At 39.9% G+C, this 23520-nt stretch overlaps 3 protein-coding genes across 9 annotated transcripts in view; 1 reads left to right on the forward strand and 2 right to left on the reverse strand.

Moving 5' to 3' along the window:
• Positions 1–268: 268 nt before the first annotated feature.
• Positions 269–4209, forward strand: crx (cone-rod homeobox). Its single transcript, XM_030153830.1, has 3 exons — positions 269–739; positions 1913–2064; positions 2285–4209. Exons 1-3 carry the CDS (start codon positions 643–645, stop codon positions 2921–2923), a joined length of 888 nt encoding a protein of 295 aa, XP_030009690.1. The 5' UTR covers positions 269–642; the 3' UTR covers positions 2924–4209.
• A 5007-nt stretch (positions 4210–9216) lies between these two features.
• On the reverse strand, positions 9217–14383 carry h3f3c (H3 histone, family 3C). Its single transcript, XM_030154821.1, has 4 exons — positions 14231–14383; positions 12447–12586; positions 12108–12261; positions 9217–10640 (listed from the first exon to the last, which is right to left on the reverse strand). Exons 2-4 carry the CDS (start codon positions 12572–12574, stop codon positions 10512–10514), a joined length of 411 nt encoding a protein of 136 aa, XP_030010681.1. The 5' UTR covers positions 12575–12586; positions 14231–14383; the 3' UTR covers positions 9217–10511.
• A 3772-nt stretch (positions 14384–18155) lies between these two features.
• arhgap32b (Rho GTPase activating protein 32b) overlaps positions 18156–23520 on the reverse strand; it is a 133379-nt gene continuing 128014 nt past the window's right edge. For all 7 annotated transcript variants that reach the window (XM_030154815.1, XM_030154817.1, XM_030154816.1 and 4 more), the window contains one exon: positions 18156–22372. In XM_030154815.1, coding sequence (XP_030010675.1) covers positions 20105–22372 — 2268 coding nt within the window. In that variant the 3' untranslated portion in view covers positions 18156–20104. The remainder of the gene's footprint in view (positions 22373–23520) is intronic.

Here is a 23520-nt window from a genome sequence, read left to right on the forward strand (position 1 = left end):
GAATCACTATCTCTGTCTTACATTTGGATTTTTTCAGCTTTCACATGATGCTCATTCATGTAAAGAATCTTTATTTCTGCCTATATAATAAACTCGTTGGATTCACAGTGTGCGCCGCCTGTTGCTGGCTTACCTTGTGTGTGCGCTTGTGCGTTCCTGTGTGTGTGCTCGTGCATGTGTGTGTGTGCTCGTGCATGTGTGTGTGTGTGTGTGCGTGTGTGTGTGTGGTGGGAGGGGTTTTCTGAAGCCACTTGCTCCCTCTAATTAGCAGCGTGTGCCGGTAAAGGAACTCAGTGGAGCGACTTCACCAAGGCGCAAAGGCACCCACGGGCCAGTCCACCTGTGGGATGAGTTAACGGTGAGGTTCAGACAGTGTGGATGTTCAAAGCCGTGTCGTGCGTCCTACCGCTCAGCTGACACATACTAGGAGCTGAGTGTAGTTTATTTAAAAAAAAAAAAAAAAAAAAGTAAAGAAAATATTTTTTTAAGTGTTGAGGTTTCTGTGAGTGCGTCCTGCGTCTTTGTTCTGCGGGTTTGGATCCGACGCACCGACTTGTTGTTGAGCTCTTCAGGGGCCCTCGGCTGTTGTGTTGCGTGTCCGACATTCAAGTCAGCGACAGGACTTAAAAGCCTGCAGACAGGATGATGTCCTACATAAAGCAACCACATTACACCATGAACGGGTTAAATTTGCCTGCCCCCGGAATGGATGTGCTACACACGACCGTCGCTTATCCATGTAAGTACAAAATATATATTCTAACTTTATTTGTTCATTTTATAGCTTCAGGGATTTGCCTCAACCTGTACTTTTTTTCTTTTATAAATGACTAAACCGACATAATGTGATGCGTAAAGACGCGCGGGTGATTGGTGCGTAACAGTTTGTTTCGGGCATGTTTTGATCGAATATTTGACAATCATGTAAAGAAAACACAACAAATTGCATTATTAGGATTTTTTAAACGTAAAAGTCAGAACTATTTTGCAGTAACTTTGTGTACGATTGATGTAGAGTTCGTATATTTCTTTCTTTCTTCTTTTTTTTTTTTTTTTACTCTGATGTCATTAGTAGAAGTATTTCGGTGGTGAGCAGATAGATTGGAGCTGTTTTGACACCGACGCAGATAATCAGAGTTCACTTTCCTTTTAGAATCAGATAGGATTAGGGTTTTTTCTTTAAATATATTTCCCCCTTTTCCCCCCAGAGCTTCTCAAACTTTCTCACGTCGCTGACACCGAGATAAAAATAGCCTCAATGTAGATTCTCAACCTGTATTTTGACTGGAATATATATTTAGGTCTATTTGTAGGCGCAGGGAGTCATTTTCATGAGTAGGATAAAAGAAACAACTATTGAAATTAGAATTTAATATAAAAAAGACAATTCTGTCAAATGATAGCCCAAAACCTTAAGAATAATCGCAGCAATTAAAATACAAAGCAAATAAATCAGCTAAAATGAGAACAGAGAGAAGTAAAATATGATAGAATTAACATTTTTTCATAAAAATAAAGTGAGTTTGGAATGTTTCTGTCATTTATTCCAAGTCGTAGCTGTAGATGGAGGTTCTTATTGTGCTCAGTGGTAGATTCTGTGATCACATTCACTAGGACGTCACTAAACACAACCTGGCATTTGAGTTCCATCAGAAACAGGAGCATTTAGACAAAACACTGGCTATGAACAAAACAAATGGAAAACCAGTCACTTGACATGACCAATGAATATGATCCATCTACTAAAAAAACACCCTGAATCCTCTAATGCTGCACTGAGATGTTCCTGAGTTAGTTTGATATTATTCTCACATCAAACCTAAACCATCTCCTTCATAAATGTCCTCTTTGTTCATGTGATGTTGCAGTTTCAGTTTCTAATCTTTTCCTTCTGTCTCCTGGGTTTCTGCAGCCACTCCCCGGAAGCAGCGTAGGGAGCGCACCACCTTCACCCGAACACAGCTGGACATCCTGGAGGCACTTTTCTCCAAGACCCGCTACCCAGACATCTTCATGAGGGAGGAGGTGGCCCTGAAGATCAACCTGCCCGAGTCACGTGTGCAGGTACAGGAGGGGGTGTGGCCAAGATGGAGGCTAGGTTACTAGTGTTTATGGGTCATTTAAGAGCTGACTGACAAAGATCTAACAATGACAGTGTCTGGAATCTAAAACCCTTATCTCTCATATTTGGTCTTTAACTGTCCCACATTATTCACCGTCTGCTTATTTCCAATTGTTCTTTTTTCTAAGTTAACTCTCTTTTCTTCCTTTGTTGTGTCTTCAGGTTTGGTTTAAGAACCGCCGTGCCAAGTGTCGTCAGCAGCAGCAGCAGAGCACTGGCCAGTCCAAGCCCCGCCCCCCCAAGAAGAAGGCCTCCCCAGCTCAAGAACCCAACGCCCCTGATCCAGTTCCAAACCCATCTGGCTCCTACAGCCCCTCCTCCGCCCAGTCTGGCCCCACCCTGGCCCCAAGCTCCAGCACTGGGAACACTGCCGTTTCCATCTGGAGCCCGGCCATCTCGCCCCTCCCCGACCCCCTGGCCTCGTCCTCAGCCCCCTGCATGCAGCGGCCCTCACCGTACCCCATGAGCTACGGTCAGCCATCAGCCTACACCCAGGGCTACGCCAGCACCACCTCCTACTTCACCGGCCTGGACTGCAGCGCCTACCTGTCCCCGATGCACTCGCAGCTGTCGGGCAACGGCGGCGCCCTCAGCCCCATCACCGTGCCCTCCATGGGGGGGTCCCTGAGCCAATCCCCCGCCTCGCTGTCTTCGCAGGGCTACAGCACCGCCTCCTCCCTGGGCTTCACCTCTGTTGACTGCCTTGACTACAAGGACCAGCAGGCCTGGAAACTGGGCTTCACCACAATGGACTGCCTGGACCACAAAGACCAAAACTCCTGGAAGTTCCAGGTCCTTTAAAGAGCAGGAGAGTGAGGCGTTCATGTGTCAGGATGAGTTTGCTGTGAGATAATGTGAAGCAGTTCTGCCAGAGGACTTATTACCTTTGATTTTGAGTTTCTTGTTTGTAAGATTTCATTTTGATTTTCTAAAGGTGTAGAAATGTGTTTTTCTTTGATGATTCTGGAGACGAGGGGACCGGCGACCACCATCGAAGCTGCCTGACTGCAAAACCTGTTTGTTAAAGGAGAGAATAAAAAGCCTTCAAAAAGTTTGTAAAGACTTGCGTCCTATTGGTGGACACACACTGAGCCATCCCTCCTTTGGACATGTGACCCGACCACATGGACAGTACATTTGCTCATATTGTTTTAAACTTGCATTGTTATAGAAAGGAAGGAGAGCTGCTTTAACAGGAAGGAGCCCTGAAGTCCCATAGGCCACTTCCTCCTTCTGGGTTTATTTATTTTTAGCTATTTATTATATTATTTATGCTGATTTAATCATGTAATTTGGTTGCATCTATAGATATTTTTTTGTGTTCCTTATTGTAGCGTTAGCCTTTAGTGTTATCAGCCCATTTTGTTTGATGGAACATTTAGACCTTCTGTTTTAGTTGTGTGACATATTAAAGTTATCTATTCTTTTCACTTTGTGTAATCATTGGGGTTGATTATACTTAGTTTTTGTTTACAAGCAGTATCGGGAAGGTTATTTTAATGTAGAATGCAGATAACTAGTTGCCATGTTAAAAGGATTAGTAATGTTGCCATTTAAGTTGCTTCATCCACTTTCCTAGAAATGTTTCACACAGGTCAGATAATTACAAGAGCTAACAGAGTGAAATTTACGTATTTACATGTTTCCTGTAAAAAGTGGAATCTAGGATGTCCCATCATCTGAGAGTCTGATCTGATTGGTCGATTCACAACGTACCAATGTGTTTGATTGGACGTATGCAAATGTCCCAGCATGCCCCAAAGTACAGGACGAACCTTCAGATGTTCCTTTTTTTTACACTTTCAAGGAACTGACAACTCTGAAATACCTGAAAAATAATGCACTGAAAAATGTATTAAAACAAGAGACTTGAGACTTAAGCCAACACTGTGATGTAATATTAGAGCTGTTTTTGGTGTTAGAGAGAAAATATGTCGGACTTTCCTGCAGTGAAAGGTGTTGGAAACCATGGTCACCAACATCTGTAGTGGTTGGCTAATACAAACATACCGACTTTTTACCAAAAATAACATATACAGATGGAAACTCATTGATTCTAAACTGGAATTAAACATGCTTTTTGTCAATATGTTTTTGTAAAATTAATGATGTAACCTGTGTTTAAAATTTGGCGGTTTGTGTGGTTCTGATAACATTACGACGACGGATTTAGGATGCCGTCCGGATGAAAACGTTGCCGTGTTCTGGCCAGGTCCGGACCAGTCATGTTCGTCATATGGCCTGCATGGCTCTCACTGGTCCATCTTGGTTATTTTAGCTTATCTGATTCTGGGAGTGTCTCAATCCTCTTAGCCTCCCTTCAGCAATGCCCTAAGTGAATTAGTTAGGATTATTGCCCTATCCCCCTCTGTCTCTCTGCCTCTCACCCATTTCTCCCATCTTGCCTTCCTCTCCTCCTTCATCTTCTTCCTCTTTTTCATGCTTTTCTCTCCAGCTTTTGCCGTATCTTTACCTCCACCTTGTCATTCTTCTCACATTATTGCCTTTCACCTCAGTCGTACCAAACTTACCCTGCAAACCTTGAAATTCACCACACCCCGTCTTTCTCTGATATATCTTTTCTAAATATTTCTCAGATATCTCTCCATCAGTGCCCCTTATTTCATTCCTCTGCACTGCCACCCCCTCCAATCTCCCCAACTCCTCTGTAATCCCTACGTGACCTGATTACTGCCACGCCAACTTGACTACGACATCAAATATATGAAAATGTTTTATAATAGTGCGTGTAGTTTGCTTGGACTTGTTTTTTTCTAGGACATTGTACATGAATACATCATCAAATTTCAATCGTCTCATTGGTTTTTGCGTTTTTTTTCCAATGCAGGCATCATATATCGAATGAAAGGTTTTATTGTGAGGCACCAGTTGGAATAAATTACATAATGACAAGTCCTCCATGTCAGCTAAATGGATATAAAAAGGCCCAACAAACAATCAGCTCTATGAGATTTCTTTCTTGTAATAATCCTAATCAGTTGTATTTTTTTGTTGCCATGTGCACATTTGATCTAAACTACATGAGTATTTGTCCATAAATTCACATTGACTGTGCAGAGAAAGGTAAACGGGTGGCCGGAGACATTTCAAAGCATTTTTCCGCTCTCAACGCTGACCTAATCCCACTCTGCGCTCAGTTTAATCCCTCTGCCCTCCCTCTCCGTGGTGTGATTGGTTAATCCCTGCGTCTGCACATCCTGATTGGTTAACCTTTCTCGGGGGTGCAGAGCGCTTGTAATCTTCCCCCTCAGCACTGAGAGTTTCAGACAGACATTTGTGCTGTAATCCCAGGGAGGAGCAGATGTGATGGGGGATGGACGACACCGAGCAGACCTTGAGGAAGGTGAACCGGAAAACAAAAACTCTGATCATGGTCTGAGAAGGAATCTTCCAGCCCTGGAGTAAAATGTGACATAAAAGCTTTACAATAGATGTTCACAGGTCAAAAATACACAAGTTTGACAAATGCAACATGTTGATTTGCCTCATAATGAAAATGTGTATGACATTCAGCTAAAAACTAAACACACAGATAGTTACACTTAAGTCTAACTTATTTTTTTAGGATGATTTCAAGTGGTTCTATGTAGTATAGATGCTCTAAACTTTCTCCAGCAGGGGGCAGCCTGGTACTAGAACACACTTAGGATTAAAACCACCAACAAATCAACGATATGTATCCACACACTGCATCACTCACTGATAAATATATGCATTATAAAAGCCAAGTGGCCTCTGTGTGCGTGTGTGTATGTGTGTCTGGGGAATCACACAAAATCCAGAAAGAGCTGACTGCTGCAGTTTGCCATCGTTGTATGTTTTTGGTCAAGGAATAGACTAGCGAAAACGGCAAGTTGATAGGACCAATATTCTGGAAGATACTACGAATTTTGGAATACAATAGTCTTACGTTGCTATGGCCAGAACGCTTTGGCGGTGACTGCTGGACAAATGCGGTACAGCATGCACGAATACACAACAGCATAAAAACTACCACATCTAGAACCCAAGAATCCCCATGAGTCAACACGCTAGTAAAGTATAAAGCTCATTGTTTCCACACATCTGTATTATGGTTTCATCAGGTTTTCTTCTTCAAACTAAAACTCATAGATGCTTATTTTGGCAGTCACTCAAAATAACACTGTGTCCTCTAATCGTCATGTGCTGCATCAACTGATAGTTTACATTATAGCTCTGTTAGCTTGGCTCTATTTTTAGACTGAAAACACAGTAAAACCACAAATCACCTCTGTTTTCACTACAGATTGTGTTGTCAGTAGCTGCACAAAAGATCTGTTTGGAATCGAACAAACAAGGTCAGAACTGTCACAGTTCAGTCTGAACCGTGGCTCAACAAACAGCAACTTGACAAAGAAAATAACATCAACCTTTAAACCTTCATAAGGCTCAGAATCAAACTCACCCGTGTAGAAGAAACGCTGCCATTTCAGCATCAATCTCCATTCTTTTCATTTACAGCTGTGTCCAGTGGAAAACAACAACAGTTCTTCTAGCCTTTATCACCAACTCACTTTCACCAACTCTAAAAGTTGTTTCTTAATGGTTCTCATCCCATCCATGGCACTATGCTGTATTCCAAAGTGCTGGAGGTAGAATATATGTCACTTGGAGTTAACTACATCCTACCTCAAAGTACTCCAGGCCATCCATGTTGAACATAAACAACAAATATGGAGATTGCAAATATAAGCTCCACTTTGCTTTATTGCCAAAGAGGCATTTTGACTGTTGAGAGTACAGTGTTCTCATATACGCAAACGAGATGGAGGATGACCTAACTATACATTGTGAAATTTTTTTTCATTGCGAACTTGCACACTGTGTGATGCCATTGTGTTGACGTCACATTGTGGTCGGGGTACTTCAATCTGGCCCCACTTTGCAACAAGGACCTCTGGCTTCAACAGGCGTTCCAATGCATTTTACCTTGCTGGACGTAGGAAACTTCCCACCTCCCAGCACTTTGGAATGCAGAATTAGATTTATTTTCATGACAGACCAGCAGAGTGACTCATTACTCCCTCTAATGGTCACAAATCTGTAACTGGAAATAAATTAATTTCATATCTCTACAATCCAACATGTTAGCATTCTGGTGGACTCTTCTCTGAACAATATAGTCATCATTTTAAAGTAGAAATATGACATACAGCTCCTTTAAATATCTCTTATTGTCAGTGCTGTGTTCATACAGTGATGCTACACAAGATAAGTTTAATATTAAATTGCTAGTTGTCATCATTGAACCAGCAAAACTAACATATATGTCAGTTTGTTTACATACTGTATGCATGTGCATATAAAGCAGGCATTGACAGTTTTTCTTCCAAACACTCACTAAAACTAAGATAAGAGCCACGGCATGCAACACACAGTTCACATGAATGCAGGATCTGCTTTTACATGCACTACTGTCACTGATAAAACATAAGTGTTCTGGTATAAAAATGGACAGTCTTCAAAAACTCACCATCAGACAGTTGTGGATGGTCGTCTGCTTTAAAACATTCTACTCAATGTTATTTGGGTTATTTGGGTTTTTCTTCTCTCCTGCAGTAACAGATTAGTGGAATAGTTTGGATGCTTGGTTGAAAAATGCCTCTTAACATTATATTCCGTGGTCACTGGGATTGTCCTTTTCCCAGCAGATATTCTCATTCATAAAAGCAGGTAAATCACTGGTGATGCTCATAAAATGAACAATGGTTCTGTTTCATTTGTTTCCTCCTGGTGACCTTTTCAGTGAACCAGTATGAACCGATTCAAGGCCTGAAACTGATTTATCTCAAGTGGATGCAGGTGTTTTTAATGCGACATATCACACCTGTGTTGATTGTGTAAACAGTCAATGAAAAGGCGAAGAAGGTTTTTAACAGCATAAAAAATGGAAAGGTGCATTTGATTGTTTGATTGTTTTAGGGTTGTTGTTTTTTTTCTTCTAGATTTAGATAGTACTCTGGATGGACACTACACACCCAAAAAAAGTATCCACCTGGATTTAACTCAGCAAATAGTTCCGATCCTCCCATTGGATAACCACTGCAGTGATTAATATGTTTCAACTGCAACAAGTTTTTTTTTTTAACCCTTAAAGACCTACAGCTACTTTTGTGGAGATTATCAAGTTATCTTTTCGTCTAAATTTTCTGAAATGCATTAACACACACATGCATTTGTCAGTCATTTTAGTTATATATATATTTATGCACACACACACACACACACACAACAGGAACATACAAATATGTATACAGTATTAAAAACAAAAGTGCATTTCAGAGAGAAAAATCTGAGTTTTGTAGATGCTATATGGGATCATCTGCCCAGAGAAAAGAATAAAAGACCATGAAACCTCTGGGACATTCTGAAGATGTGTAATATAAAACAAGATTATTTAAGATATCCAGAGACTTGAAGGTTTACCGAATCCAAATCACATTAATACTGACTTTACCCACAGAACCTGTTTAGTTCTGCTAATTATTTTTTGTGTTTTAATACTTTGCACATATTTCCTGCATATTTCTTCTTAAAAAATAAAAACACCCATTACAACCCTGCAAAAACTACAAAGCTAAAAGCTGCCTGAGACTTTGCACAGTATTATATCTCTATTGGACACGATCTCTGTCTATTTACAGTGCTAACAGTTAGTTTTAACAGCACAGTGGGTCGTAACCTCAAGTAAAATACGCACAAAAATTCATCCTCTAATTGCATTGTCTCCATGTTAAAATAATATGCATGGTCTGGACAATATTACTATCCTACAAGTGTTACATGGAAAACACTCCATCTAGAAAAAGGCTTAATTCATAATATGCAAATAAAATACTCATTTCAAATTTACATGTTGTCATATTCTGAGTATTACTGCAATGCAAACGTACCCACTTACACTGCAGGCCATGTGTAGCTTAAATTTGTCAAATGTCGCGCCCTTGTGTCTGTCTTGTTCATCTGAATACATTAACCTTCAGTTCATATAGGATGTTTTATCTTGTGCAGTGAAAAATTAATGTACAACAAATAAACGACACCAATCAGCCTTTGTTTTAACACCTATTTATTACCACCATAATATGAGAAATTTGGAAAATACAAAGATCAGCTTATTTATACGTCTGAAAATCTTGAGGAATAAGAAAAATATAAAAGAAAACAAATATGAGGTTATATTGTGTATCACAAATTTTGAGAAAGGGACAGATTATATGTTCAGATCTACAGAGGAAACAGGAGAGACACACAAATCCTAAACATGCAGAGTAACTTTAAGTAGTAATGTCAATTAGAATGGGTGGGACAAGCCAATGCAGTGTGTGACGTTAAAACTAAATAGACAGAGGCGCAATGTGTGATTACTAATCTACAGTGAACTATTGAATAAAGGAGACGGTGTAACATCGCCCCTATGTGGCTGCCATTGGAATAGAAGTTGCCTTGGGAAACAGTGAAGCCCTTCCTGATTTTCTAAAGCAAATCAGACCACTGTGTAAAAAAAAAAAAAGGAAAAAGAAAGAGACTCAAAAACTGATAACCATGTTGAAATTATCAATTACGTCTTTTTTTTCTTATTCTAATGATTTTGGAAGTGGAGAAGACAAGAGAGGCTCATCCAATAATCATGTGTAAAAAAAATAGACACCATATCCACAACAATAATCAATATTCTTAAGCAACCAAGAGATTTTTGTTGAATACAATGTGTTTGACAGATCAGAGCGCACACGTCCACGCAAACAGACCAACAGACCACCGGCTCCTCCCAGTGCAGATCACAGAGGCCGACCAGGACCAGGTGGTTGCAAAGGTTCTGTGGAGCGAGTGAAGGGTTGTTTTTTTTTTCTTTTCACGAGGGACGGACTGGGCAAGTGGGGAGGAGGAGGCTCAGAGGGGGCAGAAGCCTTGGGACTAGTTTTAATAGCACCCTGCTGTGGAAGTTGCAGCTCCCCTTAAGCAGACTAGTCCCTCAGCCACGTCCCTCTGTTTGGGCTGTTTTCAACACATACGGCAGCCATTGGACAATCCAGGAGGTCCAGGATGCACGTCTGGGTATGTGTGTCCATGCGGTTATGATCTGAAAAACCCTTTACATGCACAAAAAAGGTACCCTAAAAACATTTGGTGAAGACAAAAAAAAACCTATGAGAGACTAGACTTCAACATATTTCTATCTCTTCATAATAAGGATTACTCTAATGTCTACGGAGAAGCTGGACAGGCAGGGGTGGGGATGTGGTGGGGGTGGGGACAGGTGTGGAGGTGGAGGAAAACAAAGGAGTGAGGGCAGAGGGAGGTAAAGAAAAACAGGACACAGGTCAAAGGGTAAGGGGGTGGCTGTCTAAGCGCGCTCGCCACGGATGCGGCGTGCCAGCTGGATGTCTTTGGGCATGATGGTGACACGCTTGGCATGGATGGCACACAGGTTGGTGTCCTCGAACAGACCCACCAGGTACGCCTCGCTGGCCTCCTGCAGGAACAGACAAACACAAAACACATGAGGAACCATCTGGAACATCAGTGGACAGCTTCTGGATGTATTAGTCATGTTTCTATCTGCATTTTTGGAAGATTTTAGAGCGTATGGATCATCTGCCTCCCAGAATGAGTAGAAAACCTGAAACATGTTTTTCTGATTTTTTTTTTCAAAAAATCTGGCGAAGGACGAGTAAGCATGACTAGCTGATCTGTTTTTGAACAGCAAACACTTGTAGCATATCCACCCACATCCTTTTTTGTTTTCAACATTTGGAGGTTTAGCATTATTCTAACAGTTTGGTACTTTTACTCACTCATTCCTGACAAATGACAGAACAAGCTCCCAGGCTGGTTTCTTTGTTCGTAAGCTGGACTCATTCATAAACTATGAAGTGGATCTGACGGATGCAGTCAGGTATAAAAGGAATGAGGGAGTGGGAGGGGGAGGGGATTTTTCATACCAACAATAAATAAAACAATTTTTATAAAAGCAAGAAAACATGGGACTTGGAATGAATAGATTTACGATCATATTGTGGGAAAATGTTAGTGGAAATGTCATAAATGGCAAAAAGTTTTTCCACTTAAGTTATGATGTGTATTACTGCAAAGAAACTGACATACATTTATCTCTTAATTTATTTCCTTGTACTTCCCCTCAATTACTAGATGGCTAAATAATAACAGCCTGAAGGTCACAGGTCAAATTTTCCAGAAAAAGTCCAAAGACGTGATGTTTATATTGACTCATAAATACCTCAGTGCCTCTGCTGTTGTGCATCAGAACCACTTCATACAGTTATACTGACAAGAAGAGTCTGCTAACTGGGACAACAGATCTTCTGAATTACTTCTCACTAAAATATGCTATGTTCAGATTCTAATGAAGTGGAAAATGCAGATGAAGACAGCAACAAATACATGAAGACTAATAAGGGGATGAAACTGTTCTTTTGTCTAATTCTTTAACAGGATACTCTACTTCTTCTACTCTACACATTCAGCCATCTTCTCATGAGACAGAATAGTGGAAACATGCTGAATTTCCATGGTCTTATATATTTATTTGCTACATTTTACAAGTTTGCTCCCAATTTGTAACAACTGTATGGATATTTTTTGCAGACAGAAGCTCTTTTTCCTACTGTGTTCAAGATGACAATGTTGTTTTTATTCCACGTCATCTCTGAGGAAACACTTAGCATCTAATCTAATGAAACTGGCTAAAATATCTTCAGAATGGTGATGTCTGAGGGTTCTTAGAGATCACATTACCTGGTCTGACAACCACAAAGGTATCCTTGCATTTCTGATGGATATGTTAGACACATTACACTAGAAACACCCTTGTTTACACTCATTCTACACCAGTGTGTTTTCTAACATCAGAGTATGGAGCTCCTTAAAGCAAGGTCTCCTTCATGTAATAGGATACATCTTTGAAATGGGAACCACTCACCTGAAGGGCACCAATGGCGGCGCTCTGGAAACGCAGATCGGTCTTGAAGTCCTGAGCGATCTCCCTCACCAGGCGCTGGAAGGGCAGCTTACGGATCAGCAGCTCAGTTGACTTCTGGTACCGACGGATCTCTCTCAGAGCCACGGTACCGGGCCTGAAAAACACAACATGACCAAGATCAACACAACCCGCAGTAACTGACCTGAACTGGTAGGAAATTAAATTACCATCACAGTTGTTTACTGTGGTGACATCTTTGATTATGTCATAAAAACAAAGTGTGAGTGTGTGTGTAAGTGATTACAGGTGAGACTTTGTGTATTAAAGTCAGTGTGTTACCTGTAACGATGGGGCTTCTTGACTCCACCGGTGGATGGAGCACTTTTACGAGCCGCCTTGGTGGCGAGCTGCTTACGGGGAGCTTTACCTCCAGTGGACTTACGCGCAGTCTGCTTGGTACGAGCCATTTTGTTGTATCACTTGAGAAAATACACATAAAGATTTAATTACACAATATTTACACAAAAGAATACCATAATAGACACTTTTCTAAAACTTTAATCAGTGCATTGAAATTAGGGGTGTGTATTGGCAAGAATCTGGCAATACGATACAAATCATGATACTGGGATCATGATACGATATATCACAATATATCCTGATACTGTTAAAAAGGGAATTTTTTTTTTTTTAAAGTGATTATTTCCTTGAAGAATTGAATTACACCAGAAATATGCACAAATATTAAACAAATTTTTATTTTATCGCAACAGGATCTAATGCTGTATCACAAAATTTAACTGTGTTAACACTTGAATTATGTTTTACAGACATTACAGTTTAAGATCCTGCTCAAATGTTCATATTCTATTAGTTCATAACAAACAACATAACATTATTTTTGTGCAATCGCAACAAAGGAATAAACATTACTGAATAAAACACTGTTACATAATAATAAATAAGATATAAACAATAAAGAAAAATAAAAAACAAAAATTAACCTCCACAATATCTGCATTTGAATAAATACCTAAAAATATCGATACAATACTTTTTAATATCGATGCAGTATTGTGAAATGAAAGATCGCGATATATTGCAGGACCAATATTTTCTTACTCCCCTAATTGAAATGCTGTTAAATGTGCTGGATATTTTATACCTGCAATATATATGTTTTAAAGTATAGCTATATTTTGTATTTATGTATTATACACAACTATAACTATCATGATATTGATCTTTATTTGGTTAAGATACAACCACATGAATAGATAAAATACCTCACAATCCTGATTTTCTATCTGCTTTATCTTTACATTTCATTATCTTTCATGTTATTATTATTTCGTGATCAAGATCTTATTTCAGGTTCTATTTGCTCTAACAGTGACGCACAGACGCAATTACAGGTACGTTCTATTTTTAGGTTTCTATGTTTCTTTTTCCTCATTTCACACCAACTCTTTAACGTTCAGTCATATCAGGTCGCCTGGGAAAACTTTAGCTCCGGTTTGGCAGCAGCACAAACACACCGAGCTCAGCCAATCCGGACTCTGCGGGCTCTGAGCTCCACCAACCACAACGACGAACAGGTCAGCCTCAGAAAATCCACCAATCAGCGGCGAGTACCAGGGACGTTAGAACCAATCGCCCTCCGTTCTGCAGAGTTAAGGGGCGGGGCTAACAGCGCTTACCCCGCCTCATACCGCAAGATTATGGCCGCAGACCCAAATGAACCTACCAATATCAAACCAGAGAGTAGGACGTAAACTTAAACATTTAGCCAAAAAACGACACGACGTGTGGGGATAAAAATAATAACAAAACGTAGGGGACAAGTGTAGCTATCAAAAAAGCCGCACAGATGTTTGAAGCGACTTGGAATTCGAGCTAAGCAGCGAGGTAGAAATCGACGTTGAAAGTGGAGCAGATATTTCGGCGGTGGAAGTACAGACCCGTTTTTCTCGTTGGGCATCGAGGCAGCTGCTTTCCTCCTCTCCTCAGCGTCGAAATAACACGCAATTTTAACACCAAAACCACTTTCCCCGCGCTATTTTCCTCTCAAAATAGAGACTAGTGCTGTTAAATTAAACAAATATGACAAAAATTAGACTTACCGGGGGTGATTTTTCCACTTTTCTTCGCTGGGATACTCGTGTGTTGTGGTTGTCTGGCAGTGTCAGATATTTACTATCTCTCACACAATGGAAGCAGAGAGAGCAGGAGCAAAATGGCGGCCGTGTCAATCATCTGTCTCCCATAATGCAACTGCCAACATTTGTAAACACGAGCTAGATTTCCTCAAACTTTTACCCTCACGTGTTGGAGATTTTGTTCAGTAAATGTTATAAATAGCAAAAAAAAAAAAAAAAAAAGATCAAAATAATAATATTAATAAAAACAACGTAAGTGCCCAGTCGTGCCTTTTGTTTCCAATATCTATTTTTTAAAAACAAAGTTAAAGCCGTTATTACCTGCCATTAATTTTATCCAATTTTTTTGTTTGTTTGTTCAAAGTGTTTTTATTACATATCGAGTCACAGAAAAATATAATACAGTCATTGTTTTGTTTGTTTGGTTTTAAACCCAAACCCATAAACCAGGGGTATCAAACTCATGTTAGTTCAGGAGCCACATAAAGCCCAGTATGACCTGAAGTGGGCCGGATCATTAAAATAATAACATAATAATACATAAATAATATCAATTCCAAAATTTGTATGTCTAATTTCTATGTTTTAGAGTGAAAAAAAGTAAGATTATATTATCAAAATTTCTACATCTACAAACTATCTAAAAAAAATATATAGGAAAAACATGAACCTTGACCAAAATTAAATTTATAAAGAAAAAAAGTGCAATTTTAACAATTTATGCCATTATTTGGCCTCAGCTTCTCATTTTTACATGTTCATTACAATGTACAGATCACAGTGGATCTACAAATTCACAAAACATTTAATAACAGACAGAATACTGGTAAAATTACTCTTAAATCTCTTAAGACATTTCAGGTTGTTCATATTTGTTCAGGTTTTTCACATTTTTTTGTAAAAGGCTAGTCTGTAAATGTTAACATTTTTGTGCAATTTTACTTTTTTTTTTTACACCAAAACAAAGAGAAAAATATGTGGTTTTCGTTATTTATACTTTATTATGATAGTATTTTACTGGTCTGACCCACTTTAGATGGAATTAAACTAAATTTATTTTTGACATCCTTAACTATTAATATCTTTAGTGTAATTTTGTGTTTCACTAATTCACCCGGATTGGACCCTTTGGCGGGCCGGTTTTGGCCCCTGGGCTGCATGTTTGACACCCCTGCCATAAACATTCCCACCCTGTTGCACCAAAAAAAAAAAAAAAAGATAATTGACCAAAAAGAATAATAAATAAATAAGGAACACAGATTGTAGTCACAGACTTGTATTAATAAGACTACTGTGGAATAAGTGAGGGATCTACCTTTTTTATGTGATTTAGAACAGATTGCCAGGTACTGAAAAACTTATTAGCACATCCTCTTATAGAATATCTGATTTTTTCCATTGTTAAATGATGTAAAAGATCCAGAAACCAAGATTTAAATGTTGGAGGTTGTTTATCTTTCCATTTTAGTAGTATTAGTCTACGAGCTAGAAGAGTGGTGAAGGCAATTAGATTTTTAATTTTTGGTTAAAATGAAAAGAATGTGATGTAATGCCAAATATTGCAATTGTTGCCTCAGGTTCAATATGAGACCCTGTTACATCAGAAAGAAATTTAAATATTTTATCTTTTTTTTCTTAATCTTTTTTTTTTTTTTTTTTTTTTAAGTTATCTCCTTCAGATGTTAAGATCGATACACACTTTATTGATCCTTTGCAGGAAATTACAGCAGCAGCAGTCAACCGTCACAACCACTCTGTGTTAGAAACTAAATCAGTAATATACAAGAATATACACTTGTAAGCTAAAACTACTATATGTGCAAAAACTAGAGACAACAATAAAACAATAATGTAAAAATACAAGTTCCTAAGTGAAAGTACATAAGTATTAGCTGTAAAATGTACTTATAAACTGAAATGAAAGTACTGGTTTTGTTTTTCTAACTGATATATTAAAATGTACAACTTAATTACATTGTTAATAGTGAAGAATTGTTGTTAGAGCAGCATGTTACTACATTATATCCCTATCCCAGAGAGACAGCTGTAAATGTCACATAACTGAAAGAAATATGAACCTGTATGAGAAAACCATCATAAAACAAAGAAACAAACATGGCAGACCCACAACAGCTCCTCTGTTTTGTGTAAAGACTCTCAAAGTGTAAATCAAATTGCCTGAAGACATGATCTATTCTCGTCTCATTGAAGGTGCTGAGCTCAAAAACATGTATCTGATCTGCACACAAGCAGTTAAACAGTTTAAAAACGTATACCATGTGTGTTTATTCTTATTTTATGATGTTGTGAATGCATGTGGATCAGGACTAGGTAAATTGCATTGTCAAATATTAATGTGCAGTTCATTTTTATGGAATGCGGCTGACTGTAGTACTGTGTTGAGGATAGATTTCCCCTTGGGGATGATAAAGTTTACTTTCCTATAAATAGTTTTATGCACAGTGATATCTGATAAATCAGTTGGTTCATTATGTGAGGAGGAAGTAAGTTTTGATACTCATCTATTTTGCAGTTTTGGGGAGATACTGGATGATTTTATTGAAAAGAAATCAACTGGAATGTTTAATGGGGAAAATCAGTGTTTGGCAGATGTAAGATGTAAAAGTACAGAAAGGTTGTAAACAAAAAAAATTTCTTATGTAAACCACTGTAAAATCCTCATATAGAAATGAACTAAGAACTGAAATGGACAAATAAATATAGTGGAGCAGAAATACATTTGCCTTTGAGATAAGGTGGAATGGAAATTATGAAGCTGCATAAAAGAGAAATATTCCACTAAATATATAAAAATGAAAAAGTAATCAATTAAATGTACTTAATCTTCAGTAACGGGTAAGATGCATAAAAAACTGAACATAAAAATGATACCAAGGTTCAGATGTTCATGATGTTTGATTTATTGCCATCCCTGAGTAAATGTTTAATAGTCAATGATTGACCTTGAAACAGGTAGATTTTGCCACTTTTTAAACATGTATTTTAACATTTGTATCAATTATGTCTATGTTTTTGTTTGTTTTGATGATATCTATGTCATCATTATGTGTAATTTTAAATTTATAGTGAACAAGTGCTGTATCAATGTGGCTGTTTTATGTCTTGTTCTGTCACCTGCCTAGGGACTGCAGATGAAAAGTAGTTATTTTTACTAATTCTGGTGTATTTACATGGGTGTATTTTTTATACAACAATATTCATAAATATGCATGGTCCCTATTAAATAAACCCATTTAAAAAAGTGACTTAATTACATTATCTATGACAGAAAACACTGATTCAAGTACAGAAAATGCTCATTTTTTAGCCTAGATAATGTTGAAAAGAAAATCACCTATTGTGGGGCAAGTAGTCGCCTCAGTGTGTGTCCTACGTTATATAAGATTTGTAAAATTATTTGACCAACTACAGTTTTTTCATCAATTCAAAGTAATAGTCATTAGAATGATTTGGTAATATTGTTTTTAGGCTCTTTTTCAGCATCAGATGTTCTTAATTCATGTTGCATGAGATGAAAATGGGTTTATTCTTGGTATTAATGACATTTTGGGTTATTTACTGATTAAAATTGTAAAGGAAACATTTTACGTATTTTTCTCAGATTTTTGACTCGAATTTACTCTATTTTCTCATTGTGATCCAGTATTTTTTTCAAATACTGAAATTGTTCCTTTTGTTTGGTTTGCAAATGTGCAGTGTAGCCCCTGGCCTGTTTCTATTTCCATCCTCCGTCCAGCGGGTGTTTACATATAAAACCCTTTACCCAGCCCTTTGCTACTCCCACTGAGTGTATCGATGAGAAAACATCTATAAATAACCCATGAATAATGCATTGTCTTAAAGGAAGTTACCACCAAATGCATTTTCATACTGGTATAAACAATTTATTGATCCCTACAGAGCAGCTTCTCTTCACAGGAGGTCAGAGGTCAGTCAGCAGCAGAACAGCAGCCAGTTATGCACGAAGATTTCAGTGTTTCCCTCATGGACTCTTCAGACGGTGAATCATCTGCCTAAAATACACCTTTCACCGAGTCAAAATGCTGCAAATTCAGCCTCACACTTGCATCTGTGGTACTGGAAGATTTCATTCTGAACGTATACATCACCTTGACCTTTCCGTTTCTGTAAATGTCTTATCCTGCACTTGTTGATGAACCGTTGGAATTAAATAATCAGCATTAACAGCCCACTTTACCCCCGTCCTCCTTCCTCACAAATCAGATTTCTATTAGCAGCATGCACACATGAAAAGACATGGATATATAGCTATTCCTGAACAGCTTTATTTATTTCATATCTAACTTTAGATACCTCTAGTTTGAGACAAGAGTGTTTTCACATTCAAGTACACGGTGCCTTATTTCCATGCCTCGTCGGAAAAGGTCGAGGCTTTAGATAAGGCAAGAGGAGCAAAACCTGCAAGCGATATAGAAGTCAAACAGTTACAGAGTACAACCTGGATTTAGACATATTGAAACATATTGTAATCCATCCAATATGGTGACCCAAAAGGGCGCGTAGTATAATACTAGATGAATGTACTATACATCGTTTTCCTGTCTGGAAATAAATGGCCCCCAAAAAAAAGGATTTAAAAAAAAAAGGATTTTCCTCTCTTCATGTACTAAAATCTGAACCAGTGAGGTGATAAAAAAATCAACCAACCCCAGTAGGTCACCTGTAAACCCTGAACTGTGAAGAATAAACGAAAGTGATCTTAATGTTTGTGCATCATGACAACGGGCCAGTAAATGACAGTGACAGCAAACAAAATCTGATTTCTAGCAACAGAATTTAAGGCTGATTTATCAGCAAAGCAGCTCAACATGTTCTGTCCTGCACTGTTTGAGAAGACGCCGTTTATGTCTTTACACCCTGTCCAGTTCACATGATTACTATGAGCGTGATGGGGGGTAAAAAAGGAAATAAAAATAACCTCTTCCACTTCTAAAGGTACCACAGGCATTCATCTATCTTCACCTCTTCATCTGTTATGTGCAAGATGAGCTCAGACTGCGCCAACGCATTTGGTCCCTCCTCCAACGAAGAACAGACAAGTACCAAAACATTCCATAAGAAGTCACAGAAATCGGTTTATAGCGAAGTTACATAAAAATGGCACAGTCACAGAGAAAATTAAACATTGATTACCACTATATTAACTGAAATGAAACCCATTGCATTTTGCTTTGCACACTCTAAGGTATTGAAAGGATAAACATGGACACTGTGCCACCTTAAACTGTGCACACATTAGCAAAGGAAGGGCGCGATGACCAACATGTATTCCTCCTTCATTAACTTGTGCTCTAACATCCAGAAAGAACGCAATGGATGGTGAAGTACACAGAACTGTTCTGTAAGAGATAAAGAGTGCATGCATTTCTAAAATGCAAACCTTAATCCCAGTTGATGCTCATACCCAGCTCCACATCTAAAAAGAAAAAAAATGAAAAAGAAACAAACCAAAAATCCCTTTTTACTAGTGATTCTATTCATTTATATATATAGTATATATATTTTACATTTTTGTGGACCTATTAAATGTACCGTACGTCTTTCATACCATATACATTTACGACTGGCTACTGTCTCAATCAATCACAATTATATGACTTGTTGGACAATAATTTCAGGTACATTCAGGACTCTCTGTAAAAAGTCTTACAATTTTCTTTACAATTCATTAAAAATACAGAGGAGCAAAAAATAATGCTGATACGACAGTCCACTGTCCTGCAGAGGCTGCTCAACCAGTACAGTCTTTCTTCTACACAGCTAAAGATAATTTCACACTCCACCGCGTTAAATGCTTCATTCTGTACGTATCTCTGTCTCTGGTCTCTGGAGGGCCAGATCAGTCTGAATATAGGCTCCCTGGCCCAGTGCTGTGGAGTACGCCCTGTTGTTGTGGCTCACTGTAAACCCTGGGGCCCCGTATGAACCGGAGCCGGCGCCTCCACGTTTTTGGACAGGGGCCTGAGGCTGAGGTACTGGGTGGTAATCGTCCAAGTTATCGTAGTGGGACTGCACCGTTTTAGTGCTGTGTTTCTGATAGGGGTAGTCTCGGTCCAGTTCGGGTTTACCCTGGTTGTAGTGCTGCTGCTGTTGCTGCTGCGGCTCTCGGACGCTGTGCGATCGCTCAGGTTTGGGGCGGGGCATTTGTTCCCTGGGGGCTGACGGTTGGTCGTCTGAGCTGTGGTAGCCGCTCTGTGTTTTCACTTTACTCTGGTGGTGGTCGGCGTCCGGGCATTCGTAACGCGGCTGTAAGTTCCTTTTGTTGGGGTATTCCTGCTGCCAGTGTTTCGACCTACCGCCGTCTCCGGTGAGCTTGTCGTCACCTGTCTTGGCGTCGTGCCGGCCACTCTCCTGCTGATGGGACAGGCCGTGGCTCAGAGTAGCAGGGAGGGAGTGAGAGGATTGGCATTTCTTGGTGCTGCTTTGCTTGGCGAGCCCGTCAGACTTTTCCATCGTTGCGCTTCCCTGAACATGCTTGTCGGTCTCCATGTACATGACCACGTCTGGGTCTGACACCATGTGTCTGGGGAGGTAACGCCCGTCTTTACTCTCAGCTGCAACCAGCACAGCTTTGCCTGGGTCAGATTTACTGCGCAAGTGCAGGGTTTCATAGCCTGAAATATCTGCTGGTGTGAACAAGCCTACGTTGTCGTACTGAGAGAGGACGGGGCCTTTAACCTTCTGCCGGGCCCGGCTCTCCCTACGGATGGAGTGCATGCGGAGCCTCTCCGTCTCCTCTGGGTCCCAAGCGAGATAAGCAGCCGCTTCCTTGGTCCCGTGACCCGGCGGCATGTCCCTGCTCACAAAGCTGTGCTCCTTACCAGGTGGAAGAACATGGCGAGAGAGGTAGTGGTACCCGGTGGCCTTTCCACCCGGTCTGCTGGCACCAGCGCTCGGATCTCGGCTTCCATAGTTGTGGAAGTGTCGGACTCTGATAGTCCCATAAGGGTCTATGTCGTAAAAAGGAGCCTCCAAAGGCCCAGAACCCGAGTATGGACTGTAACGATACTGGACCCGCCCATTCTCAAAGTAAGGCTGCAGCTGGGTGACGTGGTAGTCTGCCTGTGAGGACTGCTGTGGCTGTGGCGGCGGCGGTGGTGGTGGCGGCTGTTGGTAGGCTTTGCACGGATAAACAGGCCGGTGGTAGAAGTACAAATCATCGTCGGGGGGAACCTCAGTCCTCTGAATGGGAACTGAGCGGATTGTGGAGGGAACGTGGAGTGAGTGCACTCTCCGGATGGTGGGGTAGCCGTGGGTTCTGTCATGGCTGTAACCCTGGTGACCTGGTCCTGGAGTCACGTACACACTCCTTGGGTTCCCTCTGGACTTTATGGAGTGGTGGTAGGACCTGGGGCCTAAAGTGCTGTATCTGTTGTCTAATCGGGCACTGTATGGTATCTGAGGCTCAGATTTGGACACATAGGAGAGGTGTGGTGGGACGCTGTCAGGTCGGAAGTGATGTGGCATCGCCTGCAGAGGAACGGACCTCTGGTGGTAGTACGGAGGCTCGATTAAGACCGGTTCTCCTTTAGCGTGATACAGGTAGGCTGGCTGGTGTGTGGAAGATTTCCGAGGAGACAGGGGGTGATGGGGGAGGGCGTCCTCCAGATGGCCCTCCCCCAGGACGTGGAAGGACGCTTCACTTTGGCTGAGAGCTGCTGCAGCCAGTTTACTCTCCATGGTGCGAACAGGCGGCGCTGGAGGTGTGGGTCCATGTTTAATGGGCTCTGTGCAAGGCTGGACTGGTTTTATTGCCTCCCAGGGCTTCTCGACTGGCTCAGCAGAGGTGGGAGCCACTCTGGCCCTGGCTTTAGAGAGAGGCGGAGGTTGAGCGGCGGCCGGCGGTTGTGTTTGCGGGAGGATTTGTGTCTGACATTGTGTGAGAGGCTGATGCGGTGGCTGGATTTGAAGCTCAGGCTGCGCTGGAACATGAGGCTGATGCTGAGGGGGTGGATGCTGCTGGGGCAGTGGCACAGTCTGCTTTTTAGGCAGTGGAGCTGTGGGAGGGCGTGGGTCTGTTGGTTTTGGAAGGGTTGGTGGAGGTACTGACTCCTCCTGTTTGACCTGAGAAACAAATGACACAAACAGGACATTAGTCTACTCATTTATACCAGAGTGAAGTGAACATCTGCTGCAGCTGAACAAGTTCTGAAGAGCTGAACAAGATGCTGCTTCCACATTTTTTGTAAGCATGAATTTAAAAAACAGCTTGAATAAAATAAACACATTTGGAATTACAGCTGGGTGATATAAATAAAAATGTTATCAAGGTAAAAACAGTGATAATTATCATCATAAATGTCAAAGGATGATTTTTGGTTTTGCGTAACTGCTGAAGAAACCAGAACGTTATTTATGGTTTAAACCTTTTTTAGAAGTAGGTAGATGTATTCCAAACAATTGGAACAAAAAATGTTCAGCATCTAAGTATAAAAGTAAAGTAAAATAAAGCAGTAAAACAGCAGTGCAATGCTACTGCAACTTCACTGTAACTATTACCTGTAGATAGAGTGATTATCTTTTAATAAACTTATACTCAATAAAAAGAAAGTTTGGCACTAGATCTGAGTTTATATATTTCACCAATAATTCATTGATTAATTTCTTAGAAAATGGTCACCACTTGAAGAAGTGGAAGAAATTAAATATTTGGGATTGTATATATACTCAGTCAGGAAGAAAATTTTAGCAAAAATTTCTAAAGAACCTGTTAATTTAAAATGGAAGTTCCACTATTACCTTCTTTTTTAACTTTGATAACGAGCTGGAATGACTATGCAATTTGTTTACAACTGTTGTAAAAATCTATTAAATCTTCTGCCTTTTTTTTTTTTTTTTTTTTGAGAAAAAGTACAAATTTACTGATTTCAGCTGCTTAATTTTGTGAATTTCCTTATTTTCCTCTATGATCATTAACTGAATTTTTTTAGTTGTGGACCAACAAAGACAATACATTTTACTGACTCAACATGCTGTTATTTTCAAGAAAATATTAGATTAATCAGCAATAAGAACACACTGATTGATACTGACATTTAAAACGACAATCTGGCCAGCAGCTGATGGTATTTTTTGTTGGCTTATTTTACTTGTCTTTCCTTTTGTGCACCAGATACAAAGATATTTTAATTATTTACCGGGTGGGGAAGCAAAATTTACAATATTTTGAGGCAGGGATTGAAAGACAGTGTATGACCAATTAGCTTATTGAA

Source organism: Sphaeramia orbicularis, chromosome 14 (genome assembly GCF_902148855.1).
Source record: "Sphaeramia orbicularis chromosome 14, fSphaOr1.1, whole genome shotgun sequence".
Classification (NCBI taxonomy): domain Eukaryota; kingdom Metazoa; phylum Chordata; class Actinopteri; order Kurtiformes; family Apogonidae; genus Sphaeramia; species Sphaeramia orbicularis.